The 24,914-nt window shown below is 42.3% G+C and overlaps 2 protein-coding genes across 2 annotated transcripts; both read left to right on the top strand.

Moving 5' to 3' along the window:
* Nucleotides 1-17,700: 17,700 nt before the first annotated feature.
* LOC125540696 (uncharacterized) lies at nucleotides 17,701-18,473 on the top strand. Its single transcript, XM_048704283.2, has one exon. The coding sequence runs from the start codon at nucleotides 17,710-17,712 to the stop codon at nucleotides 18,319-18,321; it is 612 nt and encodes a 203-aa protein (XP_048560240.1). The 5' UTR covers nucleotides 17,701-17,709; the 3' UTR covers nucleotides 18,322-18,473.
* A 3,628-nt stretch (nucleotides 18,474-22,101) lies between these two features.
* Nucleotides 22,102-23,400, top strand: LOC125540697 (dirigent protein 22-like). Its single transcript, XM_048704284.2, has 3 exons — nucleotides 22,102-22,590; nucleotides 22,767-22,959; nucleotides 23,055-23,400. Exons 1-3 carry the CDS (start codon nucleotides 22,139-22,141, stop codon nucleotides 23,079-23,081), a joined length of 672 nt encoding a protein of 223 aa, XP_048560241.1. The 5' UTR covers nucleotides 22,102-22,138; the 3' UTR covers nucleotides 23,082-23,400.
* Nucleotides 23,401-24,914: the final 1,514 nt, after the last annotated feature.

The raw sequence follows: 24,914 nt of genomic DNA, 5'->3' as shown, positions 1-24,914 counted from the left end.
GGAAGAGAGGTGGCTGACATGACGACAACCGGATAATTTTTTCACAATAATTACAAATACTAAGCTCCCAAGGAATGTGGAGTTGTGGGCATTTTGAGTTTTTTCTCTCTAGTGGACCCGGTTTGTCAGTTGGTGAATTTTTTTTCTTTTTCAGTTCAACTGATAAGCTCCCATGAAATGGAAAGGTGTGAGCGTTTTGAATTTTTTTCCCTGATGGACCCCATTCGCCAACTTGTGAAAACATATTTGTTTTTTTAGTTCAACCAATGAGAAGAGTTGCTTTGACATGAGCTTGTTGCTTGGTTGGGGTTTCACTTGCATTACGTTGCGTACTTTGATTCATGATGTCGTTCTAACAAGGCACTAAAGACAATTCCATTTTGTTTGCAAATGTCCTGCTCCATGCGCATGCCCTCCTTCGGCTACCATGCCTCGGTCCTTTGTTCGACCACCCATCATGACTACACACCTTCTTAAGCGAGGACCAACGCTTTCCTTTTCTACGGACGCATAGTCAAGCCTCGCGCCTGGCCTCCTGCCAATCCACCGCCGTCATCTGACGGGAGTGACGAAGGTTTACATGGAAGTGGACATGATGGAGGAACCATAAAATCAATAGAGGAGTCATAGAGGAACATGAATCTAGGAGAAATCGAGCTAGCACTCACCATCGATGGAGATTGAGGCATGTCAGAGAAGAATGCGTCTAATGGGTAGTGGAGTGCGTGAGAGGTTGTCTGGGCGTCTGGGATGTACGTTCCGTATCGTCGGGTTGCACTTAATATCGGAATTGAGATGCCTTTCTTATGTTGGTCGGATGACAGGTGGCTGACATGACGACAACCGAATAATTGTTTCACAATAATTACAAATACTAAGCTCCCAAGGAATGTGGAGTTGTGAGCGTTTTGAGTTTTTTCTCTCTAGTGGACCTGGTTTGTCAGCTGGTGAATTTTTTTCTTTTTCAATTCATCTGATAAGCTCCCAAGGAATGGAAAGGTGTGAGCGTTTTGAGTTTTTTCCCTAGTGGACCCCATTCGTCAACTTGTGAAAACATATTTGTTTTCTTAGTTCAACCGATGAGAAGAGTTCCTTTGACATGAGCTTGTTGCTTGGTTGGGGTTTCACTTGCATTGCGTTGCGTACTTGGATTCATGATGTCGTGCTAACAAGGCACTGAAGACAATTCCATTTTGTTTGCAAATGTCCTGCTCCATGCGCATGCCCGCCTCCGGCTACCATGCCTCGGTCCTTTGTGCCACCACCCATCATGACTACACACCTTCTTAAGCGAGTACCAGCACTTTCCTTTTCTACAGAGACATAGTCAAGCCTCGTGCCTGGCCTCCTGCCAATCTATCGCCGTCATCCGACGGGAGTAACTTAGGTTGACATGGAAGTGGACATGATGGCGGAACCATAAAATTAACAGAGGAGTCATAGAGGAACATGAACCTAGGAGAAATCGAGCTAGCACTCAATATCGATGGAGATTGAGGCAGGTCAGAGAAGAATCCGCCTAATGGGTAGTGGAGTGCGTGAGAGGTTGTCTGGGCATCTGGGATGTACCTTCTGTATCGTCGGGTTGCACTTAATATCGGAATTGAGATGCCTTGCTTATGTTGGCCGGATGACAGGTGGCTAACATGACGACAACCGGATAAGTTTTTCACAATAATTACATATACCAAGATCCCAAGTAATGTGGAGTTGTGAGCGTTTTGAGTTTTTTTCTCTCTAGTGGACCCGGTTTGTCAGCTGGTGAATTTTTTCCTTTTTCAGTTCATCTGATAAGCTCCCAAGGAATGGAAAGGTGTGAGCGTTTTGAGTTTTTTCCCTGGTGGACCCCATTCGCCAACTTGTGAAAACATATTTGTTTTTTTAGTTCAAGCGATGAGAAGAGTTACTTTGACATGAGCTTGTTGCTTGGTTGGGGTTTCACTTGCATTGTGTTGTGCACTTGGATTCATGATGTCGTGCTAACAAGGCACTGAAGACAATTCCATTTTGTTTGCAAATGTCCTGCTCCATACACATGCCCGCCTCCGGCTACCATGCCTCGGTCCTTTGTGCCACCACCCATCATGACTACACACCTTCTTAAGTGAGTACCATCGCTTTCCTTTTCTACAAACGCATAGTCAAGCCTCGCGCCTGGCCTCCTGCCAATCCACCGCGGTCATCCGACGGGAGTGATGAAGGTTGACATGGAAGTGGACATGATGGCGGAACCATAAAATTAAGAGAGGAGTCATAGAGGAACATGAACCTAGGAGAAATCAAGCTAGCACTCATCATCGATGGAGATTGAGGCAAGTCAGAGAAGAATGCGCCTAAGGGTAGTGGAGTGCGTGAGAGGTTGTCTGGGCGTCTAGGATGTACCTTCTGTATTGGTGGGTTGCACTTAATATCGGAATTGAGATGTCTTGCTTATGTTGGTCGGATGACATGTGGCTGACACCACGACAACCGGATATTTTTTTCACAATAGTAGTATGTATTTTCTTCTATAGGTGCTGACGGTGTTGTACACGACCACACCCCCACAGCACATGCCCTCCGCTCCTCGCCATGCTACTTCTCTCCACTGCTGCCACCTTGTGCCTTTCCTCGCCATGCTACTTCTCCCCGCTCTATCTCTATCATCATCAACACCATGCTCGTGAACCATTTGCAGTAGCACTGATGACCCACTACTTTCCATTGTGGGTCGTTGCGCTTATGTTATATCCGCTTGGCTATCCAGGATAGACATGATGTATTTGCAAACATTGTATGTTTTACCAATAGTTCAATGGATGGTCTTTGAGTCATAGGTGTCACGTCTTTGTCGTATAATCGTCAATGTTAGATGGTCTTGGACCTTTGTTCATGCTTTCATGGTTTGCGTGCATGTGTGTGTGGACACGACTGCTTCTTATCAAATGGATTTGCTAAACATGCATAAAAAAATATAAATTCGGGATTGGGGGAAAATATAGATTTAGGATTGGGGGTTAATCGATATAGCCCAAGCAACGCAGCAAAGCGAGCAACCGCTTCTAGTCGCATTCATGTGTACTTGTTTTTGGAACGTAAGGACTAAGGAGGCAACCGGAGACTCCATCGTTGCAATTTCAACACATTTTACATCGACGACTTTGAAGTCGCTGTGTACTCCCTCCGGTCCTTTTTACTCTGCACATTGGATTTGCCGAAAGTCAAACTTTGCTAAGTTTGATCAAATTTATATTAGAAATTATTAGCATCTATAATATTTAATAAATATAATATGAAAATATATTTCAAGATGAATCTAATGATAGTGGTGTTGTTATGTGAATGTCTATAATTTTTTATATAAACTTAATCAAAGTTGGATGAGATTGACTTCGGACAAACCTAATATGCAGAGTAAAAAGGACCTGAGGGAGTACAAAGGTGTTCAAAACGTAGCAACATTGGGCATTGTATATCCTTGTGAGCAGCAGAGCAAGTGCGGTAAAGAGAAGGGGGTGCAATGGAAATCCTTTTTAGGCAATTTTTTGCACGGTTACTATGTGCAACTTCATTCAGATCTCTGGATATGTGATATATCTTCAGAGTTCGCACGAGGGAGTACGCGTGGGAAATAGAATTTTACTCTCATTTCCTTGTTTGGTATATGATGCGAATTAGTTTGGGATAGAGGTCTGCCCACGAATTAACAAGGTCCCAATGGGAAGAAATTGATGGAAATTGACATCCTCAACTCCCATTCCCCTTCCCACTTAAACTCTCATTCCCTCTAAACAATTAGTGAACTTTTATTCTATTAACCCCTGAACTCCCATTCCTCATCTTTATTTCCCACGAAACAAAGCATTGTGTTGAACTCCCACTCCCAGTCCAGGAGCATTCATGTGTGCCAACCACTTGTGTTGTGTTGGGTTGTTCGAAGCGTGGTACAGACGGCTGGACCACCAAATAATAGTAAAAGTACGGCGTAAGTAGTTGAAGAAGAAAGAGAGAACAAGAAACCCCTACATAAAGGGGATCAACCACACCTGCTACTCCAGTCCACACATCACCAAACAACCTAGAAACAAAGCCAGTCCGTCCTACTCCAGCTTGCATACACCAGCGAGAAACAAAGAAGAAAGAGTAAGTAAAGATGCTGAACAAGGCGGCCGTCGCGCTCTTGGCGGCCGTCTTGCGTGCCTTCGCCGCGGCGGCCAGAGCGGCGCCTGCTACACCAGGAAGCGTTGTGGCTCGCAGGTCGACGACGCGCTCTGCACCAACAACTACTGCTGCAGCAAGGATGGCTACTGCGGCCTAGGCGACGAGTACTGCGGCGAGGGCTGCCAGGGCGACCCCCCTGCGACACCAACATCAGGTGCGGCAACCAGGCCGAGCTCGGCATTGGCGAGGTCTGCACCAAGAACGTCTACTGCAGCAAGTGGGGGTACTGCGGCCTCGGCCCCGAGTACTGCGCCACCGGCTGCCAGAACGGCGCCTGTAGCACCTACGAGCCGTGTGGCAGACAGGCCGGCGGCACCCCTTGCACCAACAACTACTGCTGCAGCCAGTACGATTCCTGTGGCAGACAGGTCGGCTCGCTGTACTGCGGTGCAGGCTGCCAGACTGGCAGATGCTATGATTTCGTGGCCGGTGCCGTCACCGGCAACGGCACCGCCAGGATGAACTTTACCCTCCGAGCGGAGTAATATTGCCATGTATGGGAGTACTGCAACGATAAGTAATTCGTGGTAGATTAGCTCCACTACCACGGTTTTCTGTTCCCTACGTTTGTGGTGTCTCTAGCTCAATAACTCTCGAGGTTTTCAGTATTGCCATGCAGTAGAAAATATAGCTTTTTTATGCAAGGGCAGTAGAAAATATAGTTGGGGCCGCAGCTCACATGCATGGAAATATTGCAGGGATCGATCAAGAAATAGTTGTGCTCTGTGTGGCAGTAGTGCAATACTGGTGCACCTAAGTGAGAAGGGGATCTCGAGCCCTTTCCTCATATTTCAACTACTCAAAACACCTCCCCAATCTTAACTACTCAAATTTTGAAGTGTTAGAAAATTTCACACCCAGTCCTTCCCCAAAATTTAACACCCAAAAACATATATTTTCATAAACTAATCTTTTCAAACACGATTAAGATAACTTAGTGTGTAAGTTTACACAAGATTACCATCTTTGAACCTTAAATTAATCAAGCTAAGTTACCACTTGATTAACCTAAATAAGTACTTACACAACCAAAAACTCTAATTCTCGTCAAAGGAGATGTTGATAATCAACTCCTCGCCCTTACCAAAGCCCGACGCCTCGAAGTCGTGGGTGTCCCTCTGCCATGACACGACTTCGTCGCCGGAGTTGTCAAAGTTGACCTCGGCATGGCATCCACTCCCTTAGTGCGTAAGCCGCGTGGTAGCCCTCGTCCTCACGCATGAAGTCCACGAACACCTTGATTGGAGTTGTGCTCCTCAGCCGTGAAGGATTGACATTGATGGCAGCCACCGCGGTCTCGGCCACACGCTCCGCCATGACCCGTGCCTTTGTTGCGTGATGCTCCTCTGGCTGTGCCTCCTCCTCCATCTCGACCTCACACTCACTAAGCTCTTACGGCTCGATGGCTCTTCGTCGTTCTTCTCCATCTCGACCTCGTTCTCACAAAAATCTTATGGCTCGAGCTCGCCATCTTCCTGCTGATCCTCCATCTCCATCTCCATATCCTCCTCCTCCTCCTTAAATTTCATCTCCTCCTGCCCCTCCATCTCCCTGACAAGTACGATGGGGCGGCGTTGGCTGCCAAATCGGCACTCCGCGACCATGAGAGCTCTGCCAATACATACGATCAATTGAAGACAATGATAGGCTTTGGCATATGAAACTTTTTTATTACATGAATTTTTGTAAAAGCACGTGAATACTTTTTAAATTTAGATGAACATTTTTTAAAAAACATGAACAACTTAAAAACACATCATTTTTTTGTGAAATGGCTGAACACTTCTTAATTGGACGAACATTTTGGAAATAGGCGAACACCTTTTTTATTTGTATGAACATCTAAAAAAATTGCGAGCAATATTTAGTTACACGAATAACTTCCAAAAGATGTGAACACCTTGAAAAAACATAAAACAAATTTATCATCATTAATTATATTACATTTATATAATATTATTTAGAGATTTTAGTAACGAACAAACAAAAATACCTGCTAATGGGCCGCACCATGCTAGTCGACAAGATTTTCCCACAAACGACGCGGAGCTAGCACTTGCTAAGAGCAATGCCTACCCCAAATTCTATATATCAGTTTTAGGAGGCTTTCATTTTTTTCCTATTTCTCTGTTTTCTCTTACAAGTTTTTAGGTTTTTTATTCTCATATCTATATTTTCCTTGAATTTTTTTTCAAATTAATAAACAATTTTTCAAATTCATGAATGTTGTTTTCGATTCCTGAACATTTTTCATGTTTATGATTTTTTTCAAGTTGTCTTGTTTTTTATATTTTCATGAATATTATTCATATTCTTGAAGATTTGCCAAATTCAGTATATTTTTTAAATTAATGAAAAATCCATCAATTCATGAACAATGGTTCAAATTATTGAACATATTTTAATTCACATTTTTTGTGAACATTTTTGAAAATTAAGAAATAAAATTAAAAAAAAGTTAGATAAAATGGAGGGCATGTGGGTTGTTAATTATTTGGTAAATACTTATTTTCCAAGCACTTATTGACCTACGAAAGAAATCATATATTTTTGGGTGAAAATGATGGAGAAAAACCAGAGACAATAATAAACGAGAAGAGGGATCGGAAACGTAAGTGAGGTCGGACCAAGGACGAGTTAGACAACATAATATCATGTTCTATTTAAGTAGAAACGATGAAATAAATATTAATTCATGATTCAAAAAAGGAAAAGAGAACAAAAATACTTATTAATTCATGGAAGCGATGGACTATTGTTGTACTAAAGTTTGTTGTCTTACCATTTCATTTTGTCTATAGTTTGTTGTAAATCCTTTTGGATCTAATTTCTATTAGCGACAATGCAGTGACATTGTGTGCGATACTCACAACTTTGTAGCAGTTCTTGCTTTCTGATATGATCTTAAATATAATCTCTGAACAATTGTGCAATTTGTTTTCAAATCTTAGATCTCTATATATGATGTCAAACCATTAGTTGCTGAAAAACTTGATGTAACAATTGCTTCGATGTGTTCTGTTTACCTTTGTATGACAACGACATTATGTGTTATCATTTGTAGTAATTATTACTAAGAAAAGATATGCACCCTCATTTCTCCTTACCACTTCATCAGTTCTAGTACAAATGGCAATCGAAGCAGCAAATACTGAATATTTGTTTGCTTTTCATTTTTAATTTCACTTTTTTGCCTTATTGCATCTACCTTGATTTACAATGTAAACATCCTATCAAGGACGTGCCACCTAATTCTTCAAACAATAACCATCCATGTTCTTCAACAATAATCATCCATGTTCTTTTGTTGTTTCAATGAGGGAAGCTCGGAAGAAATAAACAAATCATATTGCAAAAATAAAGAACACAAAAAAATCTTTCAAAGGTGACCAATAAATTTCAATCATAGATATGTGAAAATAAATTATTAATTCAAATGGTTATTGTTTTATATGTATATGTTATTTGAAAATTCACAACAAATTCCTGCAGCAACGCATGGGGGGCATTGTCTAGTTGCTAATAATGATGAGGTTGTTAAAATTATAGTTGTCTCACCCATAGAATCTTTGTTTAGAAATACTAATCATGTTAAAATGATGATAAAGGGACTGGAGAATAGTAAACTTTAGGTATATGGAGGCCCAATTGTTCGGATGGTGAAAATCTTGATGCTAAATTGATAAAATTGTATTTGGAGAGGTAAAGACTTTAGGTAGTATTACACGCACTATTTTGGATTTCAAGGATTTAAGTATGATAATCGTTCTATTACTAATTGTGTTTCCTTGTTGCAATCCATGATTAATTCATCCAATGCCTATCATCATGATAAGGCTTTACAAAACATATCGTAGACGTGCTTATTAAACCCAATGAAGAAAAGCTTGAACTTGAGATTTCTATTCCTTGAAAATTAAATGATCTATGGGAACCTACTATTAATATTAAGACAATAGCAGTGGCAGGCGAGGTTTTGAACCCGCCACTAGTAAGACAATAGCATTGGCAGGCGCTACACTGCGCCCGCCACTAATGTGAGCCCACCTATAAGCCTTTTTCCAATAGTGCATGTTTCCCAACACAAAGGAACGGAGATACCACTTTTCATTTCCCAGGTGCACGTCGAGAAGAAGAGTTCACACCATTTGAGTGTAATCCGCACACGAGGGGATGGAGATGAGGGAGATGGATGGTTAATCTGAGGTATTGAGCTAGGACATCTCCTAGTCTGTTACAGTCGGGTAGTCAGTCAATTTACACTAGTAATGGCTATTATTTACTCATTTTAGTCCTCGCTGAAAACTAGTTGAGTTAATATACCAAATTAAGAAGCAAATCAATTTATTAATCACATGAATTTTTTTATGGGGAAGATATTGTTGCACATTTACCAAAATAAAAGATGGAATATGTTTCCAGGCGTATCACCATATCCATGCAATATCTCCACAGGAATGTAAACACATTACCTATCCATGTTTCAAGGTTATTCAAAAGTTGGAGAGCATTCTTGAAATTGGTGGGTTGACAAAACAAGAGCAAGATAGAAGATTTGAGAACAGACTACCACTTGAACCATGTCAAGCGATCATTTGATAACAAATTGCCAATTGCCAATTCAGCATTTGAGCACAAACTACTAATTGACAATTCATATACTCTTGCAATATCTATCTCCTTCTAACCTCCAGAGTCAAAAATTCAAGTTATCATTGCCAGGATATTTGTTAGCTCATATACACTCCAAAGTCAGCATACCAAGTTCAATAGATATCTAACGACACCTTGGAAGATTTTGCATGCACAAACGTATTATGAATAACGTCAAATTGTTGCTTTCCACAAATTTAAATATATACTTTCAATTTAGAAATATAAAACTATTTGTAACTTAACATAAACAATATTTTTAGTAGTTAATGCTACTAGTTGTACTAAAAGATAATTTTCTATTGACGAATGTATGTCGAAAAACAAAAAAAAATTATCTATATAATATATTGAATAGTGTATCAATAAAAAATAACTACGTGAATGCCTAGTTGGCTTACGAAGAGATAAAAGAGTTTATTATAAATGATAGATGAGAAGCACAGTGATATTTCTATTTTGACAGTTTTTTATAATTTATATTAAGGTCAACAAAACAATAAATTCATTTCAACGTTATATAGTTGTTTTTAATTTTCATCATGCATGGACCATGCAGTGAGGATATCAGAAAATAAACAAATAAAAAATTGATTAATAACTTAAAATAATATGTAATAATTCAAATCTAAAAATCATGTCAATAAAGCTTTATTTATTTATCTATATGCATTCAGATAATGCTTATTTTGTAATATAAAATTAGATTAAACTTAATAAAAATGCTTTTGCTCAGAACACAACTCTGGTTACAAAAATGATAATCATTGGATGACACAATAAGACACATGTTATTAAATCATTTGACAAAATATGTTACCAAAAAAAATCTGACTTTCAATTACAAGATTTGTTTGAAAGGAATAATAAGAGCTAAATGTAAATTATGAAAATTCAGGAATATCATGAATGTTGTCACATATCTGATTAGAATTAATGAATTTTTGTGACATGAACTTTTTTTTGAAATGTAAGCAGTTCTTAAAATTACATAAGTAATTTTCAAAGACATGATCTTTTTTAAATTGCACAAACAATTAAGAAAATTGTGAAACATTTTTAATTGCACAAACCAACGTGAGAACAACAAAAAGATGGTTCACAATTTTTTTAAAATAACATTGGTTTCACCTCTATCCTACCCCAACGTGAGAACAATGGTTCACAATGTTTTAATTGCACAAACCAACGTGAGAACAACAAAAAAATGGTTCACAATTTTTCTAAAATAACATTGGTTTCACCTCTAGCCTACCCCAACGTGAGAACAATGGTTCACAATTTTTTAATTGCACAAACCAACGTGAGAACAACAAAAAAATGGTTCACATTTTTAAAAATAACATTGGTTTCACCTCTAGCCTACCCCAACGTGAGAACAACAAAGCCTTTAGTCCCAAACACGCTGGGGTTGGCTAGATGTGAAATCCATAAGATCTCGCATCCGACTAATGGCTCTGGTACATGGATAGAAAGCTTCCACGCACCCTTGTTCATAGCTAGTTCTTTGGTTTAGGTCCCTCTTAACGGACTCCTCCCATGTCAATTTCGGTCTACCCCGACATCTCATGACATTCTCTGCACGCTTTAACCATCCACTATGCACTGGAGCTTCTGGAGGCCTACGCTGAAAATTGTTCACAACTTCGAAAAAATGTTTCTGTTTTCTCATAGTTTAGAAACAAATTGTGTTTCAATTAATGTTTTAAATTTCTAGAAATGTTTGTGTTTTTCAACAATGTTTACAATTCCAAAAAATGTAACTTGTAATAAAATAGAATTGAAAAAAATTCAGGTCTTAAAAATTGGTTCGAAATAGCGTCAAAAATTATTTGACATATTTTGCGTCAAATTTGCGGAAATAGCGTCAAAACCTACGGGACACATTCAATGTCAAATAGTAGCATATTCACACACATAGTGACCGATCACTCCGCTCGGCAGACCAAATTGGGGCAACCCATTTAACGCCAAGAAGACTGGTCGCTGGTTCCTGTTTCGCTAACCTTCTGGAAGGTCCCAGTCCACTTTAGGAAATCTTCTACAAGATCATTGACTATTTTCTTTTCATATTTATTGGTGTTTTTCTATTTTAGTTTTGTTCACAATTTCGGAAATTTTAGCATTTAAATGTTTGCATTTTTGAAAAATGTCCAGAAATTGTAATATATATGTATTTTCAAGAAATGTTGGCATTTTAAAAAATGTTCGCATTTTCCATAAAATATTTTAAAAAGTAAAAAATTCTTCATATTTCCAAAAATTGTTGGGGGTTTTACAAAAATGTTTCTGCTTTCAGAAAAATGGAAATATAGAATGAATAAAAATCTTTATATAACCGGTTAGCACAGTGCCACGTGCCGCTACATTGGTTAGGTCGCTATAGTGGCTTATCAGAGAAAAACCACAATCACTACACACAACTGTAGTTGGGCCATCCTAGTTGGCGATGTGTGCGGTTAAAATTTTGATGCATAGAGTCCAATTGGAGCTTCCGGTACGTGAGAGCTATGCTTCGCCCGTACCATTTCTATTAGGAATCACATACGGGAAGTTAATCGGGTCAACCAGGTAACATCGCCGTAGGTTTGCTCTGGTCCATTTTTCTTCCGTTTTCTTTTCCTGTATAGTTTCCTTTTGGTTTTTGGGTTTTCATCAGTTTTCTTTGATATTTCTTTTTTCCTCCGTTATACTTTGGTTTTCTTTGTTTTCACTGGTTTTCTTTGGTTTTTATTTTTTTCTTTGTTATTGATTGGGTTTCTTTGTATCTTTCTTCGGTTTCTGTGTTTTTCTTTTTGTTTCTTCATCTATTTCTATTGGTTTTCTTTTTTTAACACATATCTACTTTTCTCAGTACATAGTGTACATTCTTAGCGCACATGTGAACATTTTTTATACACATTGGACATTTTTTCAAATACATGATGTACATTTAAAAAAATACATGTTTTGAACACTTATTCAAATACATAGTAATATTTTTCAAGCAGAAGGTAACATTTTCTAACACTTTGTAAACACTGTATAAACAATTTAAATACAAATATTTATATGCTAGGACCTTTCAAAATTTAAATAAATGTATAATGGGAAAAAAATCAGAACAAGCGAACAAGTAAGTTGCGTTACTCCTTTTTTAAGACAAAGTAAGCTGCGTTAGTTGGGCCTTCCAGTTAGTACACCGTTGTAAGCTATCTGCAAATCCAGATCGCAGTATGCAGCAAATAGCTTAGCCTCAAAAAAAGAGTAGCGACAGGAGAACAACTAATCAAAGAGTACTCCTTGGGGAGGCCCCGCAAGGCTCATATACCTTTGTTTTTTCCATTTCCTTTTGGTTTTTCTTTGGTCTCTCCATAGGTTTTCCTTTTTTATTTATTATACCTTTGTTTTGCATTAGTTTTCTTCAGTCTTTCTTTTTTTTCTTTGTTATACATTGGATTTCTTAGTACTATCTTTCTTAGTTTTCGTTGCTTTTCTTTTTGTTTCTTTGTCTATTTCTATTGTGTTTTTTACGCATGTCTACTTTTCTCAGTAGATAGTGTACATTCTTAGCGCACATGTGAACAGTTTTTCAAATACAGATGTACATTTACACTTTAATATTTTCCAAGTACTAGGTAACATTTTCTAAGTACACGTTGTATACTTTTAATTGCAATGAACATTTTTCAAAACTATGCTATCATTATTTTACGTTGTATAGAAATTCACGAACCTTGTATAAAGATGTTTTTAAGTAGGTGAACATTTTTTACGTTGTATAAATATTTATAAAAAACGTAACTAATATTTTGTATGGTAGAAAACATTTTGTAAATATATAAACAAGTTTAACACTTTGTAACCATTTTTGGAACACTGTACCGTGTTGTAGGAGAGCTGTAAATCCAGCTCACAGTAAGTGGCACATAGCTTTGCCTAGAAAAAAAAGGCGACACATAGCCGCACCCCTCCCCCTAGTGTTATTGCCCATGCTTTTGAAAGATGGACATGAACTGTCAGTTAGGCTGAACTATCTTCTCAGCTCAGCAAAACGTGGTCTCTCATGACTCCTAGTAAGCGGAACTGATCCATTGAGGTCCATCTGCAGCTCACTTCTTTTCTTCCCTAAAAGAAACTGATTTTGCAGCGTCATTTCTCGTACTCCCGTGAAGAGGCTGGGTGTATTTGATATCTGCGCGATATTAATATTTTCCCTTTAAAAAAAGTACTACCTTCGATCGACAATAAGTGTCGTAGTTTAGAACTAAGCTTAGTTTAACTTTAGTTTAAAACTATGACACTTATTATGTATCAGAGGGAGTACCTTGCTTGCTGCAAAGTACTCATGAATGAATATGACCAATAATATCAGCTCCCTCAATATTGTCTCAGAAAGAGTATTTCAATGATTGCAATTCTGAAACTGGACTATCACGAGGAACTTTTTCTTTTGGTAGTTCTTGATTTCTTCTTCCGAAAAGGAGGTGTTCTTGAATTTTTATTTCCGAAAGGAGGTGATCTTGATTTTTTTTCCTGAAAAGAAGGTGTTCTTGATTTGAGGCTTAGTATAATTTGGGATGGAGCAAGTATGTAATTGGCAAAATGAAATCCTCACGTGGCAGCAAATTTAAAATGGAATAATTCGCCAGGCCACATATGGTCAGCCCTTCATATTGATGAGTATTTGAATTATGTTGAGTGGAAGAGGAGAGGAAAGACAAGGCGCGCCAACGAGGGGTAGGGGTCCATTCTAGTGCTATCCCAGCGGCTTGCCATCACCACACACCCTTTGCCTCACAACCGGGACAACTCATCACATACTTTGTGTATATACAGGAGCTCACAGCCTAAAGGCCCATTGAATTGCTAGGTCTCACAGTCCCAGCCAGCTACCAAAAAGGCTCCCGATTCAACCACGATGAAGGCTTCCGTGCTGCTGACGGCCACCGTCCTCTTGCTGGCTATGGCTGTTCATGGCAAAGGCGACGGCGGGTGCATCCGGCGGGTCGGCGAGATCGAGACCCCGGTGCCCAGCTCCTGCCTCTGCTACGACAAGTGCGCCCGCAAGGGAGGAGACCAGGCCGGGCTCACTGACGCGCAGGCCCATAGCTGCTTCGTGGACTGCGTGCTCAGGGACGGCGGCTGGGTGTACTGCCCTGACGGCGGAGGCGAGGCGGCCGCCACCATCGCTCCCCAGCACCCGAAGCTGGATGTAGTCCTGAGCAAGCACGTGAGGGTACTGGTGACGAGGCCCAAGGTGTCGAGGAGCCGAAAGGAGAAGGAGGAGACGGAGGAGGTGCTGGTCGTGGAGATGGGCTTCGGACCAGACGTCCACAAGATATCCTTCCTCCACGTGTGGCTGAACTTGCGCGAGGGCGAAGAGAAAACGCTATTCGAAAACGCACCGGTTGAGCCAAGGTACGCGGGCCATTACGTGGTGCACAGAGAGGACATCGTCGCCGGGCAAGACAAGGCGGCGCGCAAGTTCCCCATCGGCGGCAACCTGGAAGCCATTGGAGCCGACGGCAACAGGACGGTCATGGTGTCGATCGCTCCTTATGTTTCCGCTGGGAAGAAAGGGCCTTATTGGTACGAGCGGCAGACGTTATTTGTCCGCGCTGTCTACATTGTATACGAGCCTAAGCAGCATGTTACCCACCGCGATGGTACGAGCATGAACGATCAGCTAGTCACCCGTTGGAATTGACCACGGGCATGTTAATTGTCGGCAGGTTTGGGCTTTGGCTCCAGCTTCTATGTATACTTGTGTACCCATGTAGTCCCTGATCCAGATCAAAAGCAATAAAATCGCAGGCACTGAACGCTCTTGTTGCAGCCAATCTTGCTTGCGTGCTGCGTGTGTGATTTTCATAATGGCCACTGCCACCACCGGGTCACATTGACCAAAGCGACCTCTAACACCGTTAGGCCGAGCCGTCATGCCATGTCATCAAGTTGTGGGACCCACATGTCAGAAAAGTCATCTAATGGCCTTAACCAGTCGATTAGTGCTTTCTGCAACATGATTATCAAAGACATGGTGTTTTTTGCAATGAAAATGAAAGATGGTGGTTTTCTGCAAACCTAGCCTTCAATGTAGTGATTTTTTGCAATTAACTCTATCAAATCAGATAACATTTGTGGAACCTCAAAAGCATGGACATCGAACAGACTAAAACAACTAGTCTACCACCATGAATTATCTTAGCCCTCCAAATCTTTTTTTGGTTTTGCCCTCGTGAACTTGGACCACAAAATCTTCAAGTCAGTCTTGGGCCTATCTTGATCAATTTTGTATCAATACATTTGCAACGTAAGAAACTTGTTGATTCATATCGACATGACCAAATCTTGAGAAACGAGATGGATATGGCAGCACTGAGATGGGGACGAGAAAACAACAAAGCCGGGATGGGTAATCAAGAAATGACGTCGGTGGCCTGTGTGAAGAGGCGAGGGTAGCAGTAGTTCTGTCCATGCGAGATCAAGAGTGGGGGCAAGGGTAACATGGGATTGGGTGAGCTATTAATTTGTGAGTTCGATTGCCTAAAAGTTTCATCATTTTAGTCGAATCCACCCTTATCCGCCCGAGACAGGGATACTATGGCTGGCCATTTTTTCATCGGCTATGAGCTCACTAGGACTATGCTAGAGGCTGGGACGACACAGCTGGCGACAACATCGTTATCATAATAGTGACAGAGGGTTCACGGGTTCAGGTGGAGGGGGTACATGGGTGCTCGTCGGTGATGAACATGACGTGCGGATCAGAGGGCTGACAGAAGGTGGTGGTGTACTGGTGGAGGATGTGGCTCGGGCAGGACAGGCCGGTGAGGTGCAGTGGCGCTGGCTATTGGTGGCATGGGTCGGTAGTTTGGGCGATAGTATTGGGGGAATGGGGTGGGATGGTTGTGGTTTACAAGGATGGCCAGGGCGTGAGGCGGTGGACGGTAGCGCCGACGACTATACCTGAGCGGAGGGGGAGGGAAGAAGAAGTTGGTTAGAGGAGAAAAAAAAGAACAACAACAGTTGGATATCAATCCGGTGGTCCAAGCAAAGTTGACCGAATGTCACAAAAATCAGGCGACTATTTAATAGTTGGTCCGACTAATTTGCACCAGTTACCATGAAAAAAGCGTACTAGAAATATGATACTGTAATCCTATCTTTCTGCATAACTCTTCCTTTGACGGAAGATAGTAAGTGAACTATATACTATGTTATAAAAGAATAGAAGAATAAAAGAATACATAATGTTACAACAAACCACTGTTGGCTAGTTACATGAATGAAGCTGCCCAATCTCTAATGCCAGCATATGAAGCCCTGTTCACTCTATGTACCATAAGTTTAGGAGCTTTATGATTAAAGTTGTAATCATTCTGGTAGATCCAAATGCTCCAGAGAGTAGGACGATGAGTTCCATGAAAAAGGGGTCATCCAGGACCCCCTTCAACCTTCTCAGAGTCGTGTGAAAATCATGAGAGAATTGGACAGATGGCTAGTAGATCCTCACAGACAACCAAAGAAGGGATGCTCCCTATCCTCAACAACATGATGTTTGCACATGTGAGAGTCATATAAGGGGAAATAGAAAGTCTTTCGCAGGTGCATTGCTCTAGTATTTAATCTATGCATAAGTAGAAGGCAGCAAAGCTATCTTGCAACTTTTAGCTGCATCCCTTAGTCAAGTGTCATGAGACACTAGTGGTCTATATTGTTCAATGCCTCCGAGAAGAAGAATCAAGCTATTAATGTCCTGAAGATCATTCTTGGCCCAAGTCTTGAGCTTAGACATCAATAATTGAATTGGCATTGATTCTTCTAGAAATGTTATTCTCAGAAATATGACTGTTCCATGCAGCAGAGATCACTTGCTTAAAGCCTTCCATATCCGTAAAAGAAATGCCAAATATGAAAACATGAGACTTTGGATTGCAGTTTCTATCTTGAGAACACAAGGAACATGATCAGATGTAATTCGGGCTAGGTAGAAAGCCATAGCATAGTAGTGTTAAGATAGGTGATTGTCCAATACCGTGTGAAAAACCAATCTAGTTTTTCATGCAGGGGGCTGATTGCATATTATTCTATATGAACTTCTTACCTTTCAGTGGCAACTCAATCAACCTTCTTATCTGGCTTTTCATGCAGGGGGCTGATTGCATCATAAAACGCCAGCATATCACTTACTTTCTTCATAACAAGCTGCCACATCAGAAAATTCCTATGTGGCGATGTTAGATGCGGTCTGAAATATTGGCATTGGGACTGCCCTAATAAGAAGAAAGATAACCTTTCACGTTAATGACAAACCTTTGTGGCTTTTCATTTCCCCATTACATCTTCTAGCTAGGGATAAGAAATGTATGTCTGGTATGAACAAGCCTAGCCTTTCATGCCCCACATGTACATGCGTCAGAAACGGTGGCAAGAAAATACAACCAACCACGTATTGTATCATTTAGAATATGGTTCTGTGCCATTTTGCTCGTCTTTACGTGATCGGTGGTCCAGCCATCGTGTATCACGATTGAAGAGCCCATCCTTTCATTTTCTAGCTTGCTAACAAAGGAGCATAGTGAATCAAAAATAGAAAAAGAAAAAAGCCGTGTAGTAGATACAATCCAACATTGCACGCATGTGGCCACACATGGGATAATGTACCTGTCGCGTTTTGCCCAGCAAGTTAGTATCGTCGCGAAAGATCGGTGCTCTTTTTTGTTTTTCAATTTCTTTTTCTTTTCTTCCCTATCTTCTTCTTGTGAAGAAGAGAGAAACAACGGGCCGGCATATATACATTATCTGCTCCCTATAAATACCAAGCTTTGCAGGTAAGAGGGCATAGCATCTATTATGGCTTCCGGTGCTCCGATGAAGAAGATAATTGCCATCGCCGGCATGATGCTGGCTACTGTGTTCATTGCGGGGGCCCAGCAAGAGGCGGGAGGCTGCATTGTGGAGACATCCGACGTTCCCGGTGCCTCGAATCCCTGCATCTGCTCCCAGAACTGCGCCTGCGCCGTTAAGTGCATCCTGAATGCCGGCGACGGCGCGGATGACGTCCAGACCTGCTTCGTCGAGTGTGTGCTGAAGAATGGCTGCGGAGACTGCCCAGGACCCTGGACAAGACCCCTCCCGACCACCTTGTACAAGACCCTGAGGCTGAAGCTGACGAGGCCTAAGGCCTCGAAGACACCTCAAGGGCGGGAGACGCTTCACGTCTTCTTCGACGTGGAGCCCCGCGGCATGGACACGCCCGTGATTGAGGTGTACTTGAATATGCCCGGGGGAAAAGAGTTGAGTGACAAGTCCGAGCACCACCTGCATACCTTCCTTGCGACGCCAAACGACAAGGGGGTAATCAGGGACATACGCGACGTGCTGTGGAAAATCGGAGCGGACGGCGACGAGACGGTTGAGGTGTTGTTCGTGCCCAAGGCCTGGGGAGAAATGGTTACTATAACCAGTGTCAAGATCAAGTAGATGATTCTGGTGCAGGTCGTCCGTATACTCTATATTTGTAACAGTCGCGGTGTGTGTCCTCCGTTTGTTTAACTACCGTATTTGCACAAATAAAGAACAACCATATGTGTACAGTGCAAAAATAAATCTCTATTCATACTGCATATACTCTTAATGCCGATTTAATTAACAATCACACATCTAGAAGTGCCCTAATTATTGCATATCTAAGTGACTCAATCAAACTAGAAAGAAAAAGTGGCCGCCCCTCCCGGGCGTCTCGGGGCGAAACCCTAGATCGCGCAGAGCCCCCCTTCCTGTTTCCCTCCCCCTCGCCACCGCCTGAGGCCGCCGCAGGGCAAGCCCGGGGCGCCGCCGAGGAAGGTGGCGGCGGGGCATCTGCTGCTCTGTTTTTCGCAGGGGGCCGCGGGATCTGGGGCGACTGCCTCGGCCGGAGTGGCACCACCGGCTCTGTGGCGAGCGGTGGCGCGGGCGTGGTGATGGTGTCCCTGTCCGTGAGGACGGCGGGGTTCCGGTGGACGTGGACCTGGTGCGGTCTTGGCGGCCGGCGGCACTAGATCTAGCGGCCCCTTCCTTCTCCGACTCGGTGCGGTCCCTCCTTGGAGGCGTTTGTCCGGCCCCTTCCTTCTCCGACGCGTTGTTCTTCTTCGATCTTCGGTCTCCGTGCTGTGGGTGGGATGGTGCTGTGGAGCCAGACCAGGAGAAATCCATGGCCGGCCATGGCTGGCTGCGACAGCGGCGGCGCCAGAGGGCACCGTCCTTCCTCCTTGGAGGCGTTTGTCAGGTCTGACTCCCTTCACCCACCATCCTCTAGCCTCTTGGGTGAAAGCCCTAACCTCGGTGGGCGGTGGTGCTCTCGGTGTCGTTCTCCTTCTTGAAGGCGCCGCCTTTGGGAGTTGTTTGGTTGGTGTGCGTTGTTGGGGTGCATTCGACGGTGTCAGTGGTGTATCCTCTTCGTCCAAGCTTGATGCTATCCCTCCTCTGCGGCTGGGCCACGGGCAATTCTGCTTGAAGGAAGCTTTGGCGGCTTGTCGGGAGTGCGTGGATCCTCTCTATGTGGCCATCCTCTGGTGGCAACCATTCTTGTTCTAGGTGGAACATTCTATCTTCCGACGGTGCGGCGCCTTTCGAGCCAGGCGAGGAGGTTGTGGCCTTATTTGGAGATGGAATTGGATGTCTATGCCGTGCCGGGGTCCATAGCTGTTTGGTGACCACACTCGATGTTGCGGTCATCCCCTTCTCCTTTGTGCCAGCATGGTCCTATCTCCCTGGTGCTTCATTCTCGGAGGAGGGCCTCGATGTCTTCAGCTGTGTGCCTATCTGCTTTATCTTGTAGCTTGTAGCTTTGAGGCTAGTTAGCTGCTTACCAGCGTCTTTGTATGTTACCGTGTTGTATTTTCTTTTCTTGGTTCTTGTGATCTGTAATCCTGACCAGTTGATGGCTTTGTTTATTGAAAATCGGGCTAGGCTCGAGCCCCATCTCGGGCTCGGTTGATGTCTTTTCTCTAAAAATAAACTAGAAAGAAAAAGACAAATGACAAAAGAAAATGCATGCACGAATCTCCACTTAAAATCAATGACGTATGCTTTAAATATGTAATACTTAGGGCACATCTAGATATGGTTTAGCAAAACTGATTAACAAAACACACCGCCGCCAAAAAAAGTTGCCTCCTCAGATCACGGATCCAAGAGCCTTGTTGTAGGCCATCCTTAACCGTGCGACGAGCAATAGCAGAGGGCTTCACCAGCTTGAAGGGGTCAGGCGCGAAACAATAGAGGAAGAGGCTCTGAAGATGGTTGTCGCCTCATCGGAGACCGAGAGTCCCGCTGCCGACCATGATAAGTGTTGCCTCACTTTGGTAGCCCGTATCCTCGCAATGCATTATCCAATGCCTTCAGATCGTGGAGCCCAAGGCCCCCTTATTTGAGAGGGGTGCACACATTAACCCAGGATAACCGACGTTGTCCACCTTTGGCAAATCTGATCCCGTGGTTCCTGAAAGCTGCTCCGTAGTCATGCTACAAAGATATAGGCATTGATCGTTGGACCTATTTAACCAATATTGTCGCTCTATCTACTTTCCATTGTGACCTGTTTGCGTATATTCTAACAGGAGCTACTGTTTTTTTGTATCTTCTAGAAAGAGATGGTGGACTCAGTGGGGCTTTGCAAGATTAGACAAGTGACTCACGCAACTCTGTGCCCTAGTGCTGCAATACTTTCACTTGATAGTAGTGTATGCAACATTCGAAAATTGCTATTAGAGCCCGAGCACATCTACTAGCAGATGAATAATTTATTAAAAAATAATATTAAAAACAATCGAAACAATCTGAAATGTTTGGACATCAAAGATGCTCCTGTTTTCTAGATGCAGGTAAAATATTGTTCCAAGATGACATCTGGGTGCTCTGGACAGCAAATTAACATTGCTCCAAAGTATCTATTTTCGAAGCTTTTTCCAGCTCAACTGTTTTGTATAGAGCTCTCCCAATGTGGCACCGTCACGAAATTTCACTTGCAGTGAACACTTGAGCATCTTTAGTGACAAAATTTTCAGATTGTTTTGATTTTTGGCTATTATTTTTTCAACTCAATATATTCACAGCACGACTAGATGAGCTCGAGGTCCGAAATGCCATCCTCATACAACATTAGATGCTATATATACAATATTAGATGCTTGTCGTAGCTCATTCCTGGTTCTCTCTTTGTAATTTCCTATTCTGTCGTGTGTGTGGCAGGTGCTACTTTCTATAGCGGTTGTCTTTGTATTGGCTTATGTGTTCGAAAAAGAAAATGAAACATGTTCAGTACTTCAGTATGACGTTTGCCCACCGTAGCTGGTTGAAAAACAGGCCTTTGATTATCTTCTCATTGCCATTGGTGGATATTTGAAGGCTTGTCCCTTTTACCCTGCTGTCAAAGGGTGGAGAGAGAGCTAGCTGTACTCTTTTTTTTTTCAGAAATTATTAGATTGTCAAATGGTTTTATGCATTCAAATGTGCTACAACAATGATTTCTATGACTACATGGAGTGCATAGAGGAATGTTCATTAGGTTTTTATCCACACACAATACATTCCAGGACCAGAAATAATTATTAGTGTACTCCTGAAAAGAAAATATCAATGCTTCAGCTACCAACACTACAGGAAAAACAAATTAAGTCGAGTATAAAAAAAAACACACGGTGAAGCCCAATTTAGCGTACAGTATGTCGAGTGTTACGTTCGGCTTAGGGTACTCGGAACAAGCATCAGTACTACAAACACTATATAATCAGGGAATTTTCGAAGCCTCATATTATTTACTTTTTGAACCGTGATTCACGCACATTGTTGTCACATCACATCCATGCATGCACACTCGTTTGGATTTACCAAGCGTGATACACGAAGACTGGACCACCAATAAGCAATAATTTAGGTAGAAAGCATGATGCATGACCACCGTCCACGACTGGACAACCAACAACCTCTCCCTCGCGGGAACATGCATGCACGTCAGCACAAGCAAGCACGAGAAGCACCTCGATCCTTCCATGCTGTCTTCTCCCCGTCTTCTTGTGGTCACCCAAACACACTCACAATTCCATTCGTGGCTTGTTCACTGATGGGGCACTCGAGGAAGACACAAGCATCATCTGCTCATGCTGCACACGTGTCATGCGTCTATGTGGTACTTTTGCAATTGTTTTTTTTCTCAAAGCGAGGGAGACGGGGTTAATTCGCAGATCTATAAATATATCACATGTGCTCGGAGGAGACACATAAACATGACTATCTAGCATAGCACAGAGGAACCTCAGCAATGGCTTCCGGTGCTCAAGCCGCGAAGATGGTGGCACTGAGCATGATGCTGGCCATCCTGCTCGCCACCACGGCCGACTCCAATCCCCAGCCAGACCGCACCTGCTCCGTGGAGTGCGCCTGCGCCGAGCAGTGCAGCCGCCAGTACCCTCGCGTCGACGACGACCCACCTTTCAAGATCACTCCTGTCTGCACACACCGCACGGAGCACGAGTTCTACGCTCGCCTCTACCTGCACCATAGTTTTCAAGGGAAATATAGGAACCAACAAGACGTATTGAGTAGTGAGTTGAAAAATGACTTTGGATCCTTGATTGTTAATGATTGGGTCATCACGGACTCACCTGGCCGTGACACCAAGGTTGTGGCTCACGCAAAGGGCATCCATATCCAGGCCGGAATGGACACCGAAGACTACTATGTTTCTTTCAACATGGTGTTCGATGATGGCAGGTAAATGCATGTGTTGCTCCAAGCTCATGTTTTTTATGCGACCTCGCGTATCATGGTTACCATGCATTTTACATTTTATTTCTTTGAAATGGAGGGAAAACCCCGCCTCTATATCGGCTGATGCACACAAGCATTTGAATTCTACATTCAAGCATGCTAATTTGTATGTCATGCAGGTTTAAAGGGTCCACGCTTCAAGTCATGGGAACCGTTGTCGCAGAAGGTGAATGGGCTATTCTGGGTGGAACAGGAGAATTTGCATTAGCTCGTGGAGTTATTTATAAAACCTACTCGAAATACATTAATCAAGTGGGTGATGTGATTGAACTTGACATTCATTGTCTTTACACTGCTATGGAAAGGTCAAAGGTATAAAAATATTTCCTTTCAGATTACTTGCGAGTATACAATAAATAAATTTCTTGCGCAGTAATTAACAAGGTTTATCTTTTACCACTCTGCAGGGTACTTATTGGGCATTGGAGGCATGAACAAACGATTCGAGTCTTGAAAGGCCATCCATCCAATTCCTTCCTGAAGCATGTGCGCGCTTAGTACAGGTCCATAAGCTTAGTATGTATCCGTCGGTGTCTATAAATTATTGCCAGCAATAAAAGATCTTGGTTTATCAAAACATGTTTAGTGTCAAGATCGGCAAACAAAATCATTAGGTGATATATCTTACATGAAGTTGTACCGATGTGAGCTGATGTGCTAGCAGAATATCAGAGTTGTAGTCTTGTAAATGGACCGAGTTGTACATGAAGTTGTACATGGACAGAATATCAGAATATCAGAGTTGTACATGAAGTTGTTATCTGTTGGGCTCTCTTTGTTGCTGCGTTAGAGTTATACAATGGTGGGTGCTTATGCACAGGTGCTTGAGGAAAAAGATCAGCATCGGACGTGGTCTTGCAATGGAGTGGTGCTAAGGAGAGATGCTTCAGTTGCTTAGATGGAGGCGTTGGACTCTTTTTTCTCTTCTTTTTCCTGTTGATGGAGGCTTTGAAGGGAGCAGTTATTTCTAAGCATCGGCTAGCATCGGAAGCAAACATTTGCTTCTGGCTCCCTTCCTAAGCATCGGTACAATCCAAGATGAGGAAAAAAAACCGGGTTTTTTTCTCTAGCACCTGGCTAAGCACCCCCTGCTGTACAGGGCCTTAGTAGCTCATGAAGGTTACCCTAAATTTTCGGTCCTTTACAAATTGTCTTTCCCCAGTCGTTCATGGCAGCACCCATTATTTCTGTATATCTTACATGGAGATGAAGATGGGATTTTTAGATGGTTATAGGGATTTTGTTCTGTCTGCTTGTTGAAGTATCAGCCAACTTCCGTTTTCTGAACAAGTAACATGAATACAGAGTCGACCATTTGCGGTATGGGGTGGCCATATATTATTATTTTCTCATTCGCTGGACTTGGTGAAAGCACGGGGAACCTTCCAATATGCTTGACTTCCACTTTGTATCACTTTCTTCTGTAAGTTTTAGTAGGACATATGCCCGTGCGTTTCAACGGAAGAAAAGACACATCTCTACCTCAATAAACATGGTTCAAAACCCCAAAGGTCAACGTCATCTATTTAAACAACACGCCACGACATCTATGTCAACGTTTATCCTCTTTCGCGCCCTTGTCGACGACGATTGCTGTGCCCACCTGACCCCAACGTGTACGAACGTGATCAATCCAAAGACGACGACTTAGCCGCCCCACGACACATTTGCCATTGAACCATACCAACGCAAGGGATGTTTAGAACTGTAGAAAGTAATTTTTTTCTGAGGATCCTGTAGAAAGTGATATTGTCATGTAAACTTCTCCCTATCCCCCCCCCCCCCCCCCCCTCCATCCCGATCTCCTCCTTCACTGTCCCACACTCTGCCTTCCTCATAGGTACCCTCTGCAGGAATCGGTGCAATTCCAACATTTCTCCCAAATCTCTCCCCTAATTCTCTTTGTAGGGGACTTCCTTACAAAGATTTTCCCTAAAATTTGCTGAACGCCAGTAGCACTCTTAAATCTCTACCCATATGTTTTAACATTCCATATTTTTTAATATTATGAAACTATCAGATTCATATGTACATCATTGTAATATCCTCTGCATTTTCAGTTGAATGATCAAATTATTACTACAATGCAAAACTAATACATAAAATAAAGAACTAAATCGAAATTTTACATTATTTTATATTCTATTAACATACAAAACAAACAACCAAACACATTTTCAGATGCAGCATACACATCTAGAAACATAAACTACAAGTTCAAAAAAAAACCCATAAATTATAAACTACTACGACAACTCAAGTATAAT

This window comes from Triticum urartu, chromosome 2A (genome assembly GCF_056163025.1).
Source record: "Triticum urartu cultivar PI428250 chromosome 2A, HENAU_Tu73, whole genome shotgun sequence".
Taxonomy (NCBI): domain Eukaryota; kingdom Viridiplantae; phylum Streptophyta; class Magnoliopsida; order Poales; family Poaceae; genus Triticum; species Triticum urartu.
This window is presented reverse-complemented; position numbering and strand designations above follow the sequence as displayed.

Bases quoted from the DNA above. Each gene is read 5' to 3' on its own strand.
- LOC125540696 (XM_048704283.2), top strand. From the start codon at position 17,710: ATGAAGAAGATAATTGCCATCGCCGGCATGATGCTGGCTACTGTGTTC.
- LOC125540697 (XM_048704284.2), top strand. From the start codon at position 22,139: ATGGCTTCCGGTGCTCAAGCCGCGAAGATGGTGGCACTGAGCATGATG. The intron at 22,591-22,766 runs GTAAATGCATGT...TATGTCATGCAG, and splicing joins ATGGTGTTCGATGATGGCAG to GTTTAAAGGGTCCACGCTTC. The intron at 22,960-23,054 runs GTATAAAAATAT...ACCACTCTGCAG, and splicing joins CTGCTATGGAAAGGTCAAAG to GGTACTTATTGGGCATTGGA.